The 16,112-nt window shown below is 48.5% G+C and overlaps 1 protein-coding gene across 16 annotated transcripts in view; it reads right to left on the bottom strand.

The window, feature by feature from the left end:
• The window catches only part of LOC143820810 (sodium channel protein type 5 subunit alpha-like), a 245,193-nt gene that overhangs the window by 7,644 nt on the left and 221,437 nt on the right, over positions 1 to 16,112 (bottom strand). For all 16 annotated transcript variants that reach the window (XM_077304071.1, XM_077304078.1, XM_077304082.1 and 13 more), the window contains 2 exons: positions 7,445 to 7,726; positions 220 to 273 (listed from right to left, as the gene is read on the bottom strand). In XM_077304071.1, coding sequence (XP_077160186.1) covers positions 220 to 273; positions 7,445 to 7,726 — 336 coding nt within the window. The remainder of the gene's footprint in view (positions 1 to 219; positions 274 to 7,444; positions 7,727 to 16,112) is intronic.

The following is a 16,112-nucleotide window of genomic DNA, read 5'->3' as shown; positions in this document are numbered from 1 at the left end:
TGTGATCCCCATCCCCTTCAGATGGCAGGGGGACGGGACGGGACCTGGCAACCCTATCCCACCCCCCAAAAAACCAGTTGCTAGCTGAATGGTAAGATTTGGGGGGGGGGGAGCTTGCACAGGAAAACACTGTGATGGATCGTGGCCACCGTTTTTTCAAAGCAAGGTGAGAGAATAACGCAAGGCAGAAGACAAAAGCATCTAAGGATCAGAGCCCACCTCTCGTGAATCCACCGCCGCATACATAATTTCCATCCAGCCTTTGAATGTCGCCTAGGAAAAGAAACGTATGGATAATTAGAGCCATCATAATAAGTACCGGTTGGTAATGGGGACTTCACCACCCTGAGCTTTATAGGCAATATTATGCGAGGGGGAAATATTTTTACGCTTCGTAAAACCACAGAGGTCCTCCCCCCCCCCCCAAGTCCGTCCTTTGGAAGGCTGTTTCCTTTGACTGGCGTCTCTGCCGAACGCTTCCAAATAAGCTCTTAAGAGATTTTTGTTTTGTTTTGTTTCTAAACAAAAGTTGGCTTAACGTTGGCATCTGAGAGTGGCCCATTGTGCTGGGCGCGACACCCATTCTCCTCCAGAAAGAAAGGGATTCGGTTTTAGATCATCGCTCGAGTCGGTCTCCGCCTGTAGGATGCAGCTCTTGGGAAAACTCAGCACAATTCCGAGGTTTATTATTTTGGGGTGGGGGTGGGCAAGTGGGAACGAAGCCTTATTCAAATTGAGGACATTAGAAGGGGGATTCAAAAAGAAATTAAATTAAAAGCCCTAATCTTCCAAGGGAGATGGGCGTGCAAGACCTTTTTGGTCTTTTATGGGGGGCTTTCGTTCCTCGAAGGGCAGCTGGCCATGCGGAATGTAGAATTTCTCATCCTAGTTTCCATCCTCAGGTTTCCATCTTTGTTTTACTTTATTTTCATGCTAAATGGAACCTGAGGTTCTTGATTTGCACACCATTTTGCTTCCTTGCACCAGCATTTCTACACATCATACATTAATAATAATAATAATATTATTATTATTAATAATAATTAGAGCAATCATCTAGAGCAATTATCTAGAGCAATCATAATAAGTGCCGGTTGGTAATGGGGACTTCATTATTATCATCATCATCATCATCATCATCATCATCATCATCATCATCATCATCATCATCATCATCATCATCATCATCATAATTTCAATGTATTGCCTGCTTCTCCCTGAAGGCACGAAATGGGTCTCAACGTCTGGATAGAACCCCAATAAACCCCCTTAAAATAGACATATAAACAGAACAGAACAATTAGAAATACAGAAGATAGTCAAAGCCCCATGGGGGAGAAGATGCTTTGGGGAAAAACCCATCCCAGTCCTAGTAATCCTCCCAGTGGTACATCCTGGAGGGAAGGGAGACAGAGAGCGCAGGTGGAATTTGTTACCGCCATTCCTGCAGGGAGGGCCACGATCTTCCTTGCCACCCGGCCTCAGCTGTAGACCTGGTGGAAGAGCTCTGTTTTGCAGGCCCTGAGGAACGCCGGGAGATACCATATCAAGGGCACCAGAGAACTGTCCTCCCTTTTAATTAATTTTGCTGTCAGGTTTTATGAAGACCCTGTGGGTTGTTCAAAGCATGAACAAAAAGCAGTGCATTGCCAAGGCCTATCTCTGCATAGATGGTCTCCCATCCAAGTCCTAACCAGGACCAACTCTGCTTAGCTTCCAAGATCTGATAAGATCAGACTAGCTGGACTATCCCACAAGCACACATTGTGCGATTGGTGGTACAAACAGGGAGGCCAGCCTCTCAGTGTTGCATATCTGGACTACAGAGACCAGTTCCCCTGGAGAAAATGGATGCATTGGGGGGAGGGGAGCCTATGACATTGTACCCCTCTTTGACTCTTGAAAGCTCATACCCTGAACATCTTGTTTGTCTCTTGGGTGCTACCAGGTTGGAATCTAGCTGCTCTTCTGTACATCGACGCTTTTACGCTCCCGAAATCGTACTTTGAAAGACAGATAAGAACCCAGCAGTTTTGTGTCATCGACAGGTCATTTAATCCTGTATACTAATCACCACATGCCTGGATTAATACCTGCACCTCTGCTTCCTGTGGAAGGCAAGATGAACCTTATCGGCCGATTCTCCTGTCCGAGGAGACTAGAAAGGGGGTTGCACTCTGTCCACGGAGCTGCAGCCTGGTCCCAAATTGCTATCATCCTTCCCTGCACCCCTTCCTATGGGGCAAGCAATCTTTGGTCTCCAAGTGGCGTTTTTTCATTTTAGGGGTATTATTTGGCTGGATCCCAGCTAGGGTACATAGCAGGGCAGTCTGCTGAATTTCACGACTGCAGTTTGCGAGCTGATTGGGCGGCGATAAGACGCCGCTGGACGGCGCAGCTGTTTCCCGAGGGGCCTAAAAGTAACCTAATCCACTGCCCGGCCGGGCTCCTGGAATCCTTCACTAGACACTTCATCTGCAACTAGACGGCGATAGTGTGAAGGGCAGGGAAGCAGCGGAGGGAGAAGAAATTATTGTTGAATTAGTAGCCACTTACAGACCCGGTGCAGAGGTGGCAAGAGCTTTGGGAGGGTGTCGGGTGATATTGTCCTGCTAAAATGCCACCTACTTTTGAAGCCCTGGGAGGGAACGGGATTAAACGGGCAATCAATTCATCTAAGGCCACGCACACAGCTGGCGGGGAGGCTGTTGCCGAGGAGGGGAAGCGCAGCAAACATGTCCAGGCCCTGGTCCTTTCAAATGATTTTAAGGAAATTAAAGTAAGACCAGTCGGAAAGCTGTACAAAGTTGAGACGTGTGAAGTGTGAGGGGGTTAGTGTGACCACCCCCCAATCCCCATGAAGGCAGGCAGTTCCCTGCCTCAGGCCCTGTCCCTGCTGCCAGTCATCAAGAGAGAGAGAGAAAGAGGACTTGGTTATGTCACTTCTGACATACCCTGGAAGTGACATCATCACCTTGGCTATGTTCAGCTGATGCTCTGGAATTTTGGCCAAAACTCTATGGTAGAAGCTATTTTTCACCATAGAGTCCCCCCCTCCAAATACCAGAGTGTCGCCACAATGCCCCAACATGGTGAGGTCACTTCCAGCACACGCCAGATGTGACTTCATCATTTCATTGGCAACACCATCTGAGTCTCCCTCCTGCTCCTGGGATGTCCCCTCTCATCCCCTGCCGGTTTTTGGGAAGGACCTAGCAAGCTGTGCCAGAGTGGATGATAGGCCAGTTTTAAAGCAGGGTGCCTTGGGGTCCAAACAGGTAGATCAACGTCCTTGCTTCTGCGGTATCTCTTCCTGTTTCTTTGTGGTGGAATACCCTGCTTCAATTTCAGGAGTTCAATCAGCTCGCCAGCAGTTAGATTTTAAACCTTGCAGTTTATCACCTGAACACATGAAGTGGCTTACCCCTTATCCCGAGTTAGACCATCAGTCTATCAAAGTCAGAATTGTTGACTTGGACTGACAGCAGCTCTCGGGGGGCTTTCCCATCACCTACTACCTCAACCGTTTTTTTTAAAAATAACCTGGAGCTGTCAAAGGTTGACCCGGGGACCGTCTGTTTGCAAAAGAGTGCTTTGCCACTAACAGGGCAATCCCAAGTGGAGTTAAATCGGTTCGATGAATTTAATGGGTTTTAGAAGGGCGCGACAGAGGTTGGGTTCTCACTGTGAATAGGCTTGTTCCCGGTCTTTTCCCACCAGGGAGTCACGAGATGCTCTGCATTTCTCGCCCCACAATATCCCTATTAACAGAACCAAAGCAGGGCTGGCGCTAGGAATGCTCTCCGCATGGTAATAACATCAACATTCTCAGCCAAGGGAACTGGAATTCTGGAGGTGGCTCCTTTAAACAGCATATATTATGCAATTTGGCCTCATTTGCATGCATTTATTCAGCAGCACTGGTTACCCAGCTTGTCAAAGGCAAGCCCTGGGCACATTTCTTTGGCCCCACACGCTGTAGTGCACCCCCTTGTCTTGCAGTTGGGCAGTGACTCAGTGTTAGAGCTCCTGCTTTACATGCAGGAGGTCGCAGGTTCAATCCTGGCATCGCCCGTTCCAGGATCTCAAATAGTAGTTCTCTCCAGTTTGGACGCTCCCAAAGACAGTCACACCTATTCTGGGGCAGACAGCACCGCAGCTAATAACACCCCCTTGCCCTAGGTTTCCTGGTTTTGGGTGGGGGTGAGCACATGTTCCCCTGTGGGGTTTGTTTCTTTTTATACGAATTCATGTGCTTGTCAACAGTTTGGGTTCTTCGCTCTTCACTTTTAGTTTTGATGGTGCCCATGCTACAGTCTTGGCATGGCTTTCCTGCTAACCGTTCTGCTCATTTGTATGTAGAAACCTAGAGTGGGAAGGGGCCATGCAGGCCATCTAGTCCCACCCCCTGCTCAGTGCAGGATCAGCCTCAAGCATCCAGGAGAAGGATCTGCCCAGCCATTGCTTGAAGACCGCCAGTGAGAGGGAGCTCCCCACCTCCTTAGGCAGCCCATCCCACTGCTGAACTACCCTGATTTCTAATCTGGCATGCCAGGTTTTTTTCTCCTGATATCTAGCTGGTATTGTTCTCCCTGTTGTTGAAAGCCATTCCTGCAGGTCCTTTCCCTGCCCTCCTCCAAGTGACAACCTTTCAAATGCTACAAGAGAGCCATCCTGTCCCCTCTCAGCCTCCTCTTCTCCAGGCTGAGTCATTCCTCAAGCCTTGGTCCCTAATCTGTTAATACTGCATAACTAACATTCGGAAAATGCTTATTTTACCCTGTACATTTTACAGGGAGAAACGGATGCAAGAAAACAGAAAACGGCCTGAAAATAACCATGAGGCTTCATTAAGGGAGAGAGGGGGGCAAGAACTACAAAATCCTTCCTCCTTCTATGATGCTGGCTTTTCAGCTCCATGATCTTGTACTTTGAGTGGTGAGGAAGTGCCTCCCTTTCACCTGGAGCACCTGTGGACCCCGCAACGCAACCACAAGCAATCCCCGTGTGCTGAATTCTTGGGATGCACCCAGACAAAGGGACTGTTTCCGCCTCCTGCTGCCTCCCCCCTCGCCAAGATGGATCTCACAGGGCAATGCAAGATGCAGAGGGAAAAAAGGAACTGAAACAAGCAAATGGGACAAAACATCTTCTCTGCGCATAAAAGCAAGAGTGTTGAGGCTGTTTACATTTAGAATAAAAGAAGGCCAAGGGAGTACATGATGGAGATGTGCACAGACAATGAGACAGGCGTGAAGAGAGACAGAAACCGCTTTCAGTAACAACGCTAGAACTTGAGGGTCACCCGAAGGACTCGACCGGCGCTCAGAAGAACCGACACGCCAAGTACTCCTGTACACAATGGACAACAATAGTCTTCACTGCTGAGACAAAAGATGGCCACTGCTTTTTAGAACAGCCCCCACAAACACCTGGAGAGGTCAATCCACAGCTATTAGCCCCGAGAGCCTAGGGGACCCTCCGCATTCAGATGCTTCCGATTACCAGGAGCTGAGCCAGATAGGGGGAAGGACTTAGCTCCTTCTTGCTTGGCTATTGGGCTTCTCCGGGACCTCTTGAGGGAGGGAGGGAGGGAGGGAGGGAGGGAGGGAGGGAGGGAGGGGGGATGGAACGGCCTCTTTGTCAGATCCGGCCAAAGGAAGCTATTCAGATCCAGTGTGGTGCAGTGGTTAAGTGGCTTCTAATCTGGCGATAAAATCCGTATGTTGCTAAAGCAGGCCTCATCCAGAGGAGCACTTCCCGTGTCCAGTGAGTGACCTCGGCATACTTTGGAGAAAGGCTGGCTCCTAAAGGACACTCACTGGGCCCTGGAAGTGCTCCTCTGGACCAGGCCCTGCTTTCGAGAGCCAGTTTGGTGTAGTGGTTAGGAGTGCGGACTTCTAATCTGGCTTCCTGGGTTCGATTTTGCGCTCCCCCACATGCAGCCAGCTGGGTGACCTTGGGCTCTCCACGGCACTGACAAAGCTGTACTGACCGAGCAGTGATATCAGGGCTCTCTCAGCCTCACCCACCCCACAGGGTGTCTGTTGTGGGGAGAGGAATGGGAAGGCGACTGTAAACTGCTTTGAGCCTCCTTCGGGTAGGGAAAAGCGGCATATAAGTCTGCCGCTCTTAACCACAACATCATGCTGGCTCCCAATGATCTCTCATTAATGTAACAACATGGGTAATTACTGGAGCTGCCCTGGAGCAAAGAGGCTTTACTACACATCAGGCCCTCCTAGGCTTGAATCTCAGGACTGCCCCAAATCTACCACAAGCTACTCAACCTCAGATCCCATCAGGGGATATTACTAGTGACCTGCCCTTGCAAGGTACTGGTCAGGATTACGTGGTGAGGTTTGTCCATCCCTTTGACTATTTAAAATTTCTAGACCAATATTATTATTCATTGGAAACGCCTAGAAAAGAAATCCAGAGAGGAAGACGAGAAAGGCTCAGAGAAGCTGCTTGAGGGCATCGATTTTGCCCGGCTTGTTTCAGCTGTGGCCCGTCCAATTTTCACTCCCGTCTAGCCATTTAGCAACTTTGCATGTCCTGACCCCAGACCCCGCGGGAGGCAGCCCACAGCAGTAAAACCATACGGACAAGTCAATAAAAACAATTGAAGCCCATAAAACAGTCACTACAAACATGCCAGGGCAGGAAAGTGGCATAAAACAAACAAAACAGGCTAGAGCAACATCGATAAAACAGTCTTCAGAACGCATCGTAAAACAACTAAAATAATGGATCCAGACAGATGACAGACAGATGGACGGATGGAGAGAGGGAGAGACAGATGGATGGATGGATGGATGACAGACAGAGGGAGGGATGGAAGGAAGGTGGGAGACAGATGATAGATGATTGATTGATTGATGATTGACTGACTGATAGATTGATTGTTTGAGTGATTGATTGATTGATTGATTGGGAGGGTGGGAGGCAGGTATATGGACAGATGGATGGATAGATGATGAACAGATGAGTAGATAGATGGATGGATGTAAACCCACCTATTCTCTAAGTAGGCTTCCTCAAGAGCCACTTAAATCAGAGGAATTCTCCTCGGACTGGACAAGGAGCCCAAATGAAGGGGTGGGGCACAAATATTTTAACAAGTGAATGAATAAATAATATGCTTTGCTCATTGGAGTGATGGGGTTGGCATAAGATCCAGCCCCACTGTCCCTCCATCTGTCCATCCATCCAAACATCTCTGTCTCCTTCCTCCCATCCCCAATGGGCTTAGGAGAAGTATATGATTCTCCCTCCACAATTTTATCCTCACAACAATTTTGTTGTGAACTGCATGGCTGAACTGAGATCTCTCGGGTCTATTTACCCCCCTCTGACTATTATACCACACTGGCTCAGTGTGTCTCCCATGTCCAGTTTCCCCTCCCAGCCCCACGGGACCACGAAGACCCCCTGAACTTACCACCTGCAGAAGAGCCAGGTAACCTGCCCCGACGTTATCAAAGTTGACCTTGACTTTTGTCCAGTACAACTCTCCCGTCTCATTCAGGCTCTGACACTCGCTCATGTTGTTGACCATGTTGTGGTCCAGGGGCAGGTCGCTCTCCGTCTTGTTAATGCATTTCCCAAACTTCCCAGCAAACAGGTTGACGCCCATGATGCTGAAGATGAGCCAAAAAATGAGGCAGACAAGCAGAACGTTCATGATAGAAGGGATGGCACCTACCAAGGCATTCACCACCACCTTTGACGAATGAGAAGAAAGCATGCAGTTACTGTAAGCCCACAGTGCCCAAATGCCTACTCTACATAACATCCCCCAAACCAGGCAGATTCACCCTGGAAGTGCTCAAAAGGCTTGAAATAATTCAGAACGCTTTTTTTTAAACTGATGGAAGTTCCCCCTTTTTAAAAGAAGAAAAATGCCTGTGGGTTTTCCATCTAGGCAACCATCTAGGCCAGGGGTAGGCAAACTGCGGCCCTCCAGATGTCCATGGACTACAATTCCCAGGAGCCCCTGCCAGCATTCGCTGGCAGGGGCTCCTGGGAATTGTAGTCCATGGACATCTGGAGGGCCGCAGTTTGACTACCCCTGACCTAGGCAACCATTTCCATCTAGGCCCCATGTACGATGAAGCATCAGCTCTGACCCGAAAGCTGAATGACATCGTTTCCATAAAGCTGAGCATTAAACGGGACCAATGGCCAGGCAATAGCCCAAGGTGCATCGCTGTGTTTGTCTGTAGCAGCAGGAAAGAGGCCAGAAGGACCGTAAAGACTAACAAGATCTGGGACAGCTTTCGTGAGTCAAGGCTCACTTCTTCAGACATTTCTTCAAAGTTGAAGGAGTGAGCATTGGCTCCCGAAAGCTCTTTGCCTGCTACAAATTTTGTTACTCTTGAAGGTGCTCCTGGGCTCTGGCTGTTCTGGAGAGGTTTGCTAGCTTCTGACTTGCAGACAGCGCCCCCTTGTTTGAACAGCTTCAGGGCAGCAAGATTCGGTTTGGACTCATAGCCAAAGTATCGCAGCACTACCAAATTCGATCTTGCTGACCTGGGGCTATTCTGCACACAATAGATAATGCACTTTCAATGCACTTTAATAGCAGATTTTCCTGTTCTGCACAGGAAAATCCAGCTACCAAAGCACATTGAAAGTGCATTATCCTATGTGTGCGGAATGGACCCTGGAGTTGTGAAAGCAGACTGCTGCCTCCAGCTGGAGAGCTGGTTACAGGTCATGCAGAAGATGTGGGCTGGCTTCCTAAGCACAGAGAAGAAACGGATCTTGACTGGCCCTATGTATCCCCAGGAATTAAGTTCCAAGCATGGGACTTGGACCAGAGCCCATTCCGCACACACAGGATAATGCACTTTCAATGTGCTTTGGCAGCTGGATTTTCCTATGTGGAACAGGTAAATCTACTTCGAAAGTACATTGAAAGTGCATTATCTATTGTGCTCAGAACACAATTGACCCAGCATGTGGACTTTGTAATGTGTGAGTGGGCCCTGTCCAGGATCCATTTTCCCCTGCAAGTTTTGGTTTACATAAGTGGTAACAATTATCTGTCAGCCTCCCGTCACATGGACAACCGAACTGTGTGGGCTAGGTATTCAGGGAACTGTCAGCAAAAATCCTGACTATTCTGGTTCTCCCCCCAGTCTTAGAAGGAAGGAAAATTACTTCTGACTTTGCCACCTGATTCGCCCATTACTTCTGTCTGGGTGAACACGAGCCCCGACAGGGATGCGAATCCTTTTGCCGAACGTTCTCGCATGTTTCACTGCCGTGGTGATTAAGCCGAGCAACTGGGCCAGGTCTTTGCAGCATTGAAACCCAATGTCTATTTCTGAGTTCCTGAATAAACATTGTGCAATCTGAGCCCACAGTGGTTCCGCTAAGGCCAACCGTTGTGAGTTGCTCAATTGGAAACCGGGCGATATTGTTTGACTTTCCTTGTTGCTCGTTTCTACCAAAAGGACATAATCCGAACCTCAGTGTAATTTGCAGACCGGATAGAACCTGGAGTGCCGCCACTGATTAGAAATCAATAGGGCACAGAAATCCTGGGAGACCATGGGAGTCAACATGGGATACCATTGGGCTCGGCTGGATGGTTGCCTAGGGAGTTATCAAACTCGTGTGGTGGACGAGCAGGTGTATTCCACCCACCACTGACTGCATGAAATTTTTCAGGTGAGTAGTCGGGTTGCCCTGCAGCCAAAGGGCAAGATTCGAATCTAGTAGAGCGTCAAAGATCCATGATATTAACAGGGGGAAAGCTTTTGAGCATCAAAGCTGTCTTCATCAGATATCTGTACCTGACGAAGGGGACCTTAACCCTTGAAAGCTTACCCCGTGGACATTTTGTTGACCTTGTGGACAATCTAGTTCATGGGTAGTCAACCTGTGGTCCTCCAGATGTCCATGGACTACAATTCCCATGAGCCTCCTGCCGGCGTTTGCTGGCAGGGGCTCATGGGAATTGTAGTGCATGGACATCTGGAGGACCACAGGTTGACTACCCCTGATCTAGTTGACTAGAATGTTGCTCTTCTAAAGAAATACATTAAGCCCAGTTCACAAGATCTTCTCTACTCTTTTTTTGTGAGAGGAAAGAGCAGACCCAACTGGGCCATTGCGCCTGCAGACTTCTACCCCACACCTGGCTTCAGGTGCAGAACAGAGGGGAAGGACCCCCCAACCTCCCTCCAGACCAATAGCTGGGTCAACGTTTTGTAGGGCTCTGAACCAGGCCAATCGGTATTTCATTACGGCATTCATTTTGTTTTCACCTTTGTACACTGCATATATCCATCTCCTATATCACACAGGAGTAGCTACTAATTTATCTTTTTCTTTGGTCCTGGGCAGGTTCTGCAAGCAATGTAACAGGTTCAAAGCAAGCATGCAAAATAATACTGTGCAGTTTGGGACTCAGTCCTTCAAGGCCCTGGCACCAGCCCTGTATTGTCAGTAATACCAATTTGAATCTGAGGGTCAGAGGTTCTCAGAGGCATTTCAAGGTCACGCCGTCATAAGGAAAGTCACATTTGCAACAGGGTTCTACAGCAATGGCAACGGATCACATAGCAGCACCTCCATTCTCGACTCTGGCTGCAAATGTTCCATAATACCGACATGCATTGCAGCAGACAAGATGACAATCAAATTATGGGCACATCACTCAGAGTTTTGAATCACGGTATATGGCATGAAGGGTTTTCAGGCATGCAGAGCATCATATTAAAGATGTGGGAGTACAATCCAGAAAAAGTTAGTCATGACTACGGCTGAGTCCAAGCGGGAGGCGTGGGAAGTGAAGGAATTTGCCTCCCGTGAAGCAAGTTGTCAGGGCAAGAAGAATTCGGAGGAGCCTGCGGCGTTCAGAATGAGGGCAAGAAACATCGCCCTCAATCTGAGTTGGCTTTGCGGTGTCGTCTCATGATCAAATTTAAGGGATTACGACACTGAGAGGGCATCCTCCTTGGCTGAATCTCACAGAGGACGGGAAGAAATTTGGACAGAAACTGATACCCAAACATAGAAAATCGGGTATAACTGTTGGGTGCGGCGCTCTTCAAGAGACTAGCGGTCCTGTAACTGAAAATCCCCCCTTTTGGCAACCAAATTTCGTCCATGAAAATTTTGCTCACTCTTAGTCATGATTAAAGCCACATCAAAAACAACGGAATGAGATTTGGGCACAACTAACATCAGTTGACAAACAATTCCTGGATTGTGCTGATCTCCTTAAAACATATTAAAGGCTTGTTAGGTCTCTTATAATTGTGACATTACACAAGTAGCTTTGCAAATGTGTTACAGAGAACCCAAGAGCTGCTCTGTTCTATTGCCTTTATCATTTACGCCTCTGTTCCCTTCGACTTTTGGGGAACAGACTCAGTTCAGGTCCTCTCCTCCATTCCCAACATCAAGGAGTACTGATGTGAAAGGAAAAAATTAAATTTCGATTTGACTGCAAAACAAATTGTAGAAAAAGTCGCTGCTCGTTGCCTGTCATGCCAGCATCCAACTTTCTAACAAGCCAATAATACAACATTCATTTCACTATTAATTTTGTGACATCTGTAAGGAAAGGGGGGGGGACAGCAGGATCAAAGGACTTTGCACATCAAAGGGAGGCCATTGTTTACTCTGGTACTGTGGGGTGTGTGTGTGTGTGGGGGGGAAACAACTGTTCCAAAAGCTGTATACCTTAAAAGGATGAGAACAATGCATTCATTTAAAAACTCACACTCACAAACACACACACATAATATAATTTGTTTCGGCAGTCAATTTCTGATCATTTGTTTTCTTTGTTATCTGCGTGCGCGTTCTGCAATGGTGTCAGGTGGGGGGGCTGTACGTGCTTCGAATGAAACAGGTGGAATTATTCCTGCAGGACAAAAGATTCCTAGGAAAAACCGGAGTGAGGTGGCCGCGGAGGGTTCTGTGAAGACGCTATTCCAGAATGCTCAAAATTGTCACTGTCAACTTGGACCGCAAAGGAGGTGGTTCCGTTGCGGCAAGGTGGGGCTATGTGCTACTCTAAGGGTGACATCCAATGACACCGGTTGGTGGCTTCCCATGCAATCTGCACACGTCAATTGCCTTGATCTCACTAATGCAAACGGACACCTGCAGAACTGTGCAGGGCAGCTACCTGATGAACAACTTTGAGTTCAGTTTCCAAGCGTGAGAAGCTGACTGTTGACTCCATGTGGCCCACAGCCTGAAGGACAGCTGTCTTTTCAAATGAACTGCCTTGCCTTATTGCACAGCAGCTCCCCTTGGCCTCCCTAGGGACATATGTGCTGCCAAGTTGCTACCAACTTATGGCCTTCCAAGGCAAGTGAGCCGTAGAGATGGTTGGCCATGGCCTTCTTCTGCACAGACTTCATTGATGGTCTCCCGTCCAAGGCATATGGTGAAGAAGAAGAAGAGTTGGTTCTTATATGCCACTTTTCTCTACCCGAAGGAGTCTCAAAGCGGCTTACAATCTCCTTCCCTTTCCTCTCCCCTGCGAGGTGGGTGAGGCTGAGAGAGCCCTGATATTCCTGCTTGGTCAGAACAGTTTTATCAGTGCTGTGGTGAGCCCAAGGTTACCCAGCTGGTTGCATGTGGGGGGCGCATGGAATCAAACCCAGCTCGCCAGTTTAGGAGTCCGCACTCCTAACCACTACACCAAACTGGCTCTCTAAGGCAGGGCTTGATCCAGAAGAGCACCTCCAGGGCCCAGTGAGTGTCCTTTAGGTGCCAGCCTTCCCCCAAAATATGCCGAGGTCACTCCCCACTGCCATTGGTATGCAAGTTTCGGCACATGCCTTTTCCGGCCCATGCCAGGGGACAAACAATGTGGTTGATGCATCCCGTTGCCCGAGGAGACCTTTTGGCCTGGAGTCCCTTGTGTTCTTGAGCTGTCTCTTCTCTGAGCTACACTGCTGATGGCATTTTTGTTGACTCAGGGAATATTCTGCCATCCAAAGCAAAACCGTGAAAAACAACGGCCGATCCGACTACTGACCAAAGTGAAATCGGAGAAGGGGGGAAACACAGACACACACACAGACACACACACACATCTGGTCTTTTGTAGAGCGGTGCTTTCTTGTTCAATGCCCACCATAAGCCAGCCTGGAGACACGTAAGGGGAATTTAAAATTTAAAAAAAGGGGAGGTGGTTTTCAAAATGAGGAAGACTGGGGAATCAGGCGCATGCACGGAATCGGGAGACGCAACCGTGCAAGTTAGGGTAGAGGCAACATATAATCCAGGCCATGCACCACTCTCCCTCTCTCCATCCCCTCTTGCAAAACCTCGGACGGATGACACAACGCAAAGACATTGAACCAGAGGGCCAAGCAGCCTAAGGTTCCTCGGATGCATTGTGCTCTGGCCTCATTCCCTTGGATGCCGATGGATCCGGGTTTCACCGATGCCTGCAGCTGGATGCTTAGAACAACTGGATGCCCGTTTTGTGGGGACGGCTGTGATGCCTACCCAGCAAATCTCATCTCTCTAGAGACCAGGAGGGATTATGGGAGTCTCTTTGATAAAGGGTACTTCTATTTAAAATACTGAGGTCTACAAAAGCTTTCCCTCTTCTACTGGAATACACAGTGGGTGAAAACCTGGTTTCTTCTCCTGTGCGGGTCGTGGTGTTGAAAGAAGCTGGCGGAAGGCTACGACATGGGAAAGGCATCCTTCCGCTGCAGTTAAGGAGCTGCCTCTGCATTGATCTTGCTCCCATTCTGAGGAATTTTATGGGGCAAAGAGATGGTCAAACCTCATGCCTATCCTCCTAAGGACTGCAGGGTGTTTTTGGCATTGTCATGTTACAGCCTACTGCTGGGAGAACATTCTCGATGTCCCTCTTGAGAGCACCCAGGGAAGAATAGTTCCACTGCTTTTCTCCTCTGGCTTTAGGATGTGTGGCGCCCTTCAGGTAGGATTGGCTTGAAGTCGCCCCCCCCCCTTCCTTTGAGCCCAGGTTCTCCAACCTGAACTTTGCATGGCATTTGACAGCCAAACCAGCTAACCAATTGACCACCAGCTCAGCAGTCTGGCTGGCCTTTCCTCCATGTCTGCTTGGGTTTCTTTTTAAGGCCCCAGGTGATATTTATTCAATTAAGCGAACATTTGTTTCCTTAACGAAGTCTCGAAAATACTGCATGCACTGAGGGATACAGGGCACATGCCTGCTCCGCCCTCATGTACAACATCATGTGTATGGCTGGCTCTCTGCATGCGCATCAATGTGCTCGCATGTCCGATTGTGCACAATCAGGCATACCGGCCCAGAGACGTAAGTACGCATACCCCATCACGGATATACAGTGTGCCCTTGGCAGTTGTTTCACTGCAGGGAAGCATTTTTCGGTCAGCCATGGTGTGAATCCAGAATTAAGATGAAAGAGGACAAATCCAGGTTCTACCTACTCCCGTAAGGGAAGAATCTCCTGACCACGTTGCTTAAGTGGGTAGATTCCCTGCCCCCTTGTACATTCTTGGGAGAGAAAGGAAAGGGAAGTTTACAAAGACTTTCCCCTTCCTTTCCCAATGTCAAAACCCTGTATCTGCATGCCTTTGCCATTTGTTCTATCTGCTGTTGATCCTGTGTAATCGATTAGTGCAGGTGTGACTGAGTTAGCGTAGTGTAGCTGTGCTTGGCAATCTGGCTGTATACCATTTCATGTTTTGAGAACAGCGATCTCTTCCCGACCTTGTGGGTCTGATGCACCAGTTCTAACTATTGTTTTGGGGCTCAACTATGCAGGATGGTATTTGGGAGGTTTCGTGCCTAAAAGGGTGCTTAGGGGGTTCCTGGAGGTTGATAAGGGGCAATGGTCCCAAGGGCTGTCAGTCTTAGCAAAGGTTTTGAGATGCTTAATTGTTCTTTCAATAAAGAGATTTTCTTCAACAAAGTTTGCTTATTGGGTACAACTGACTGTACTCTCACACCCCACTAGTAAGGTGACCAGATTTTAACATTGGTAAAGCGGGACACCATTGATTTGGGGGGTTCTTGATTCAAATTTGGTCTATATGGAGCAACAAAATTTTTCATAGAATGCATAGAACGCAAAAATAGTAATATATATTTTTTAAATTTCAACATAAGTACAATTTGCCAGGTGCCCCCAGATGTCCCTCCAAAAGTGGGACAATCTGGTCACCTTACGCTACAGACAAACTGGGAGGTAGGTGAGGCTAAGTGAGCTCTGAGAGAAATGAGGCTGGCCAAAGGTCACCCAGCTTTGTGGAGGAGTGGGGAATCAAACCCGGTTTTCCAGACTAGAGGCTGCCACTCAACGGCTACACCAAGCTGTCCCCTAAGGCCTTGTGCTGTAAATTGACCTTTCCTTAATCCTCACTGACCTGTCCTTCATTCTGCCTAAAGAAACACAAGATAAAACAGTTTGCTGCCACCCAAAGCTGCGCTTTTACCACCAAGGACAACTCTGGTCCAGAAAGAAAACACTGGATTTTGCAACCACTTTGGGTCCGAAGGAGCAGTGACCAAGCAGGAAATCATATATGCAAATACGGCACAAGTAGGCATAAGGCGGAAGAGTGGACTCTACCTGGATACAGAGAGAAATGCTGTGTTCACAAGCAGGTGAGGTTGCAAACTAGCATGCTCCTGTATCCATCTCCAGATGCAAAGCCGCCTAATAGCCGCGCATGCCGTGGCCTTAATAGCAAGCTATTTTCCAAACATTCGTATGACTGTTACAAAACATCCGCCAGGAAGGATAATTTATCACATTTGCAAACATATGTTTTTGTTTCAAGGGGGAGGGGGGAACATATTGGCTTACTGCAAATGCTTATTTTCCCTTCCCCCCCCCCCTCCCGCAATATTTTTTGCGACTGACAGCTTGGGCCGCGTGGGGAAAACTGCACATTTGCTTGCAAGTTTGAACGGTGTGCCAATTGCCCCACCTTTTATGGACACGCCTCAAGACGGGAACTCCCGAAAAACAGAGGAAGGCCTGAAATATTGCAAACCCAGAAACACAAGACTGGCATGAAATAGACGGCCATCTGGTTCCCCCCCCCCCTCCGCCGCCCCACCTCCAGGCCCCGGACTCGAGGCAAGGATGCTCAACACCTTGCGT

The sequence above is a fragment of the Paroedura picta genome, chromosome 11 (genome assembly GCF_049243985.1).
Source record: "Paroedura picta isolate Pp20150507F chromosome 11, Ppicta_v3.0, whole genome shotgun sequence".
Lineage (NCBI taxonomy): Eukaryota > Metazoa > Chordata > Lepidosauria > Squamata > Gekkonidae > Paroedura > Paroedura picta.
Note: the sequence above shows the minus strand (reverse complement) of the source record. Positions and strands in the feature narration are given on the sequence as shown.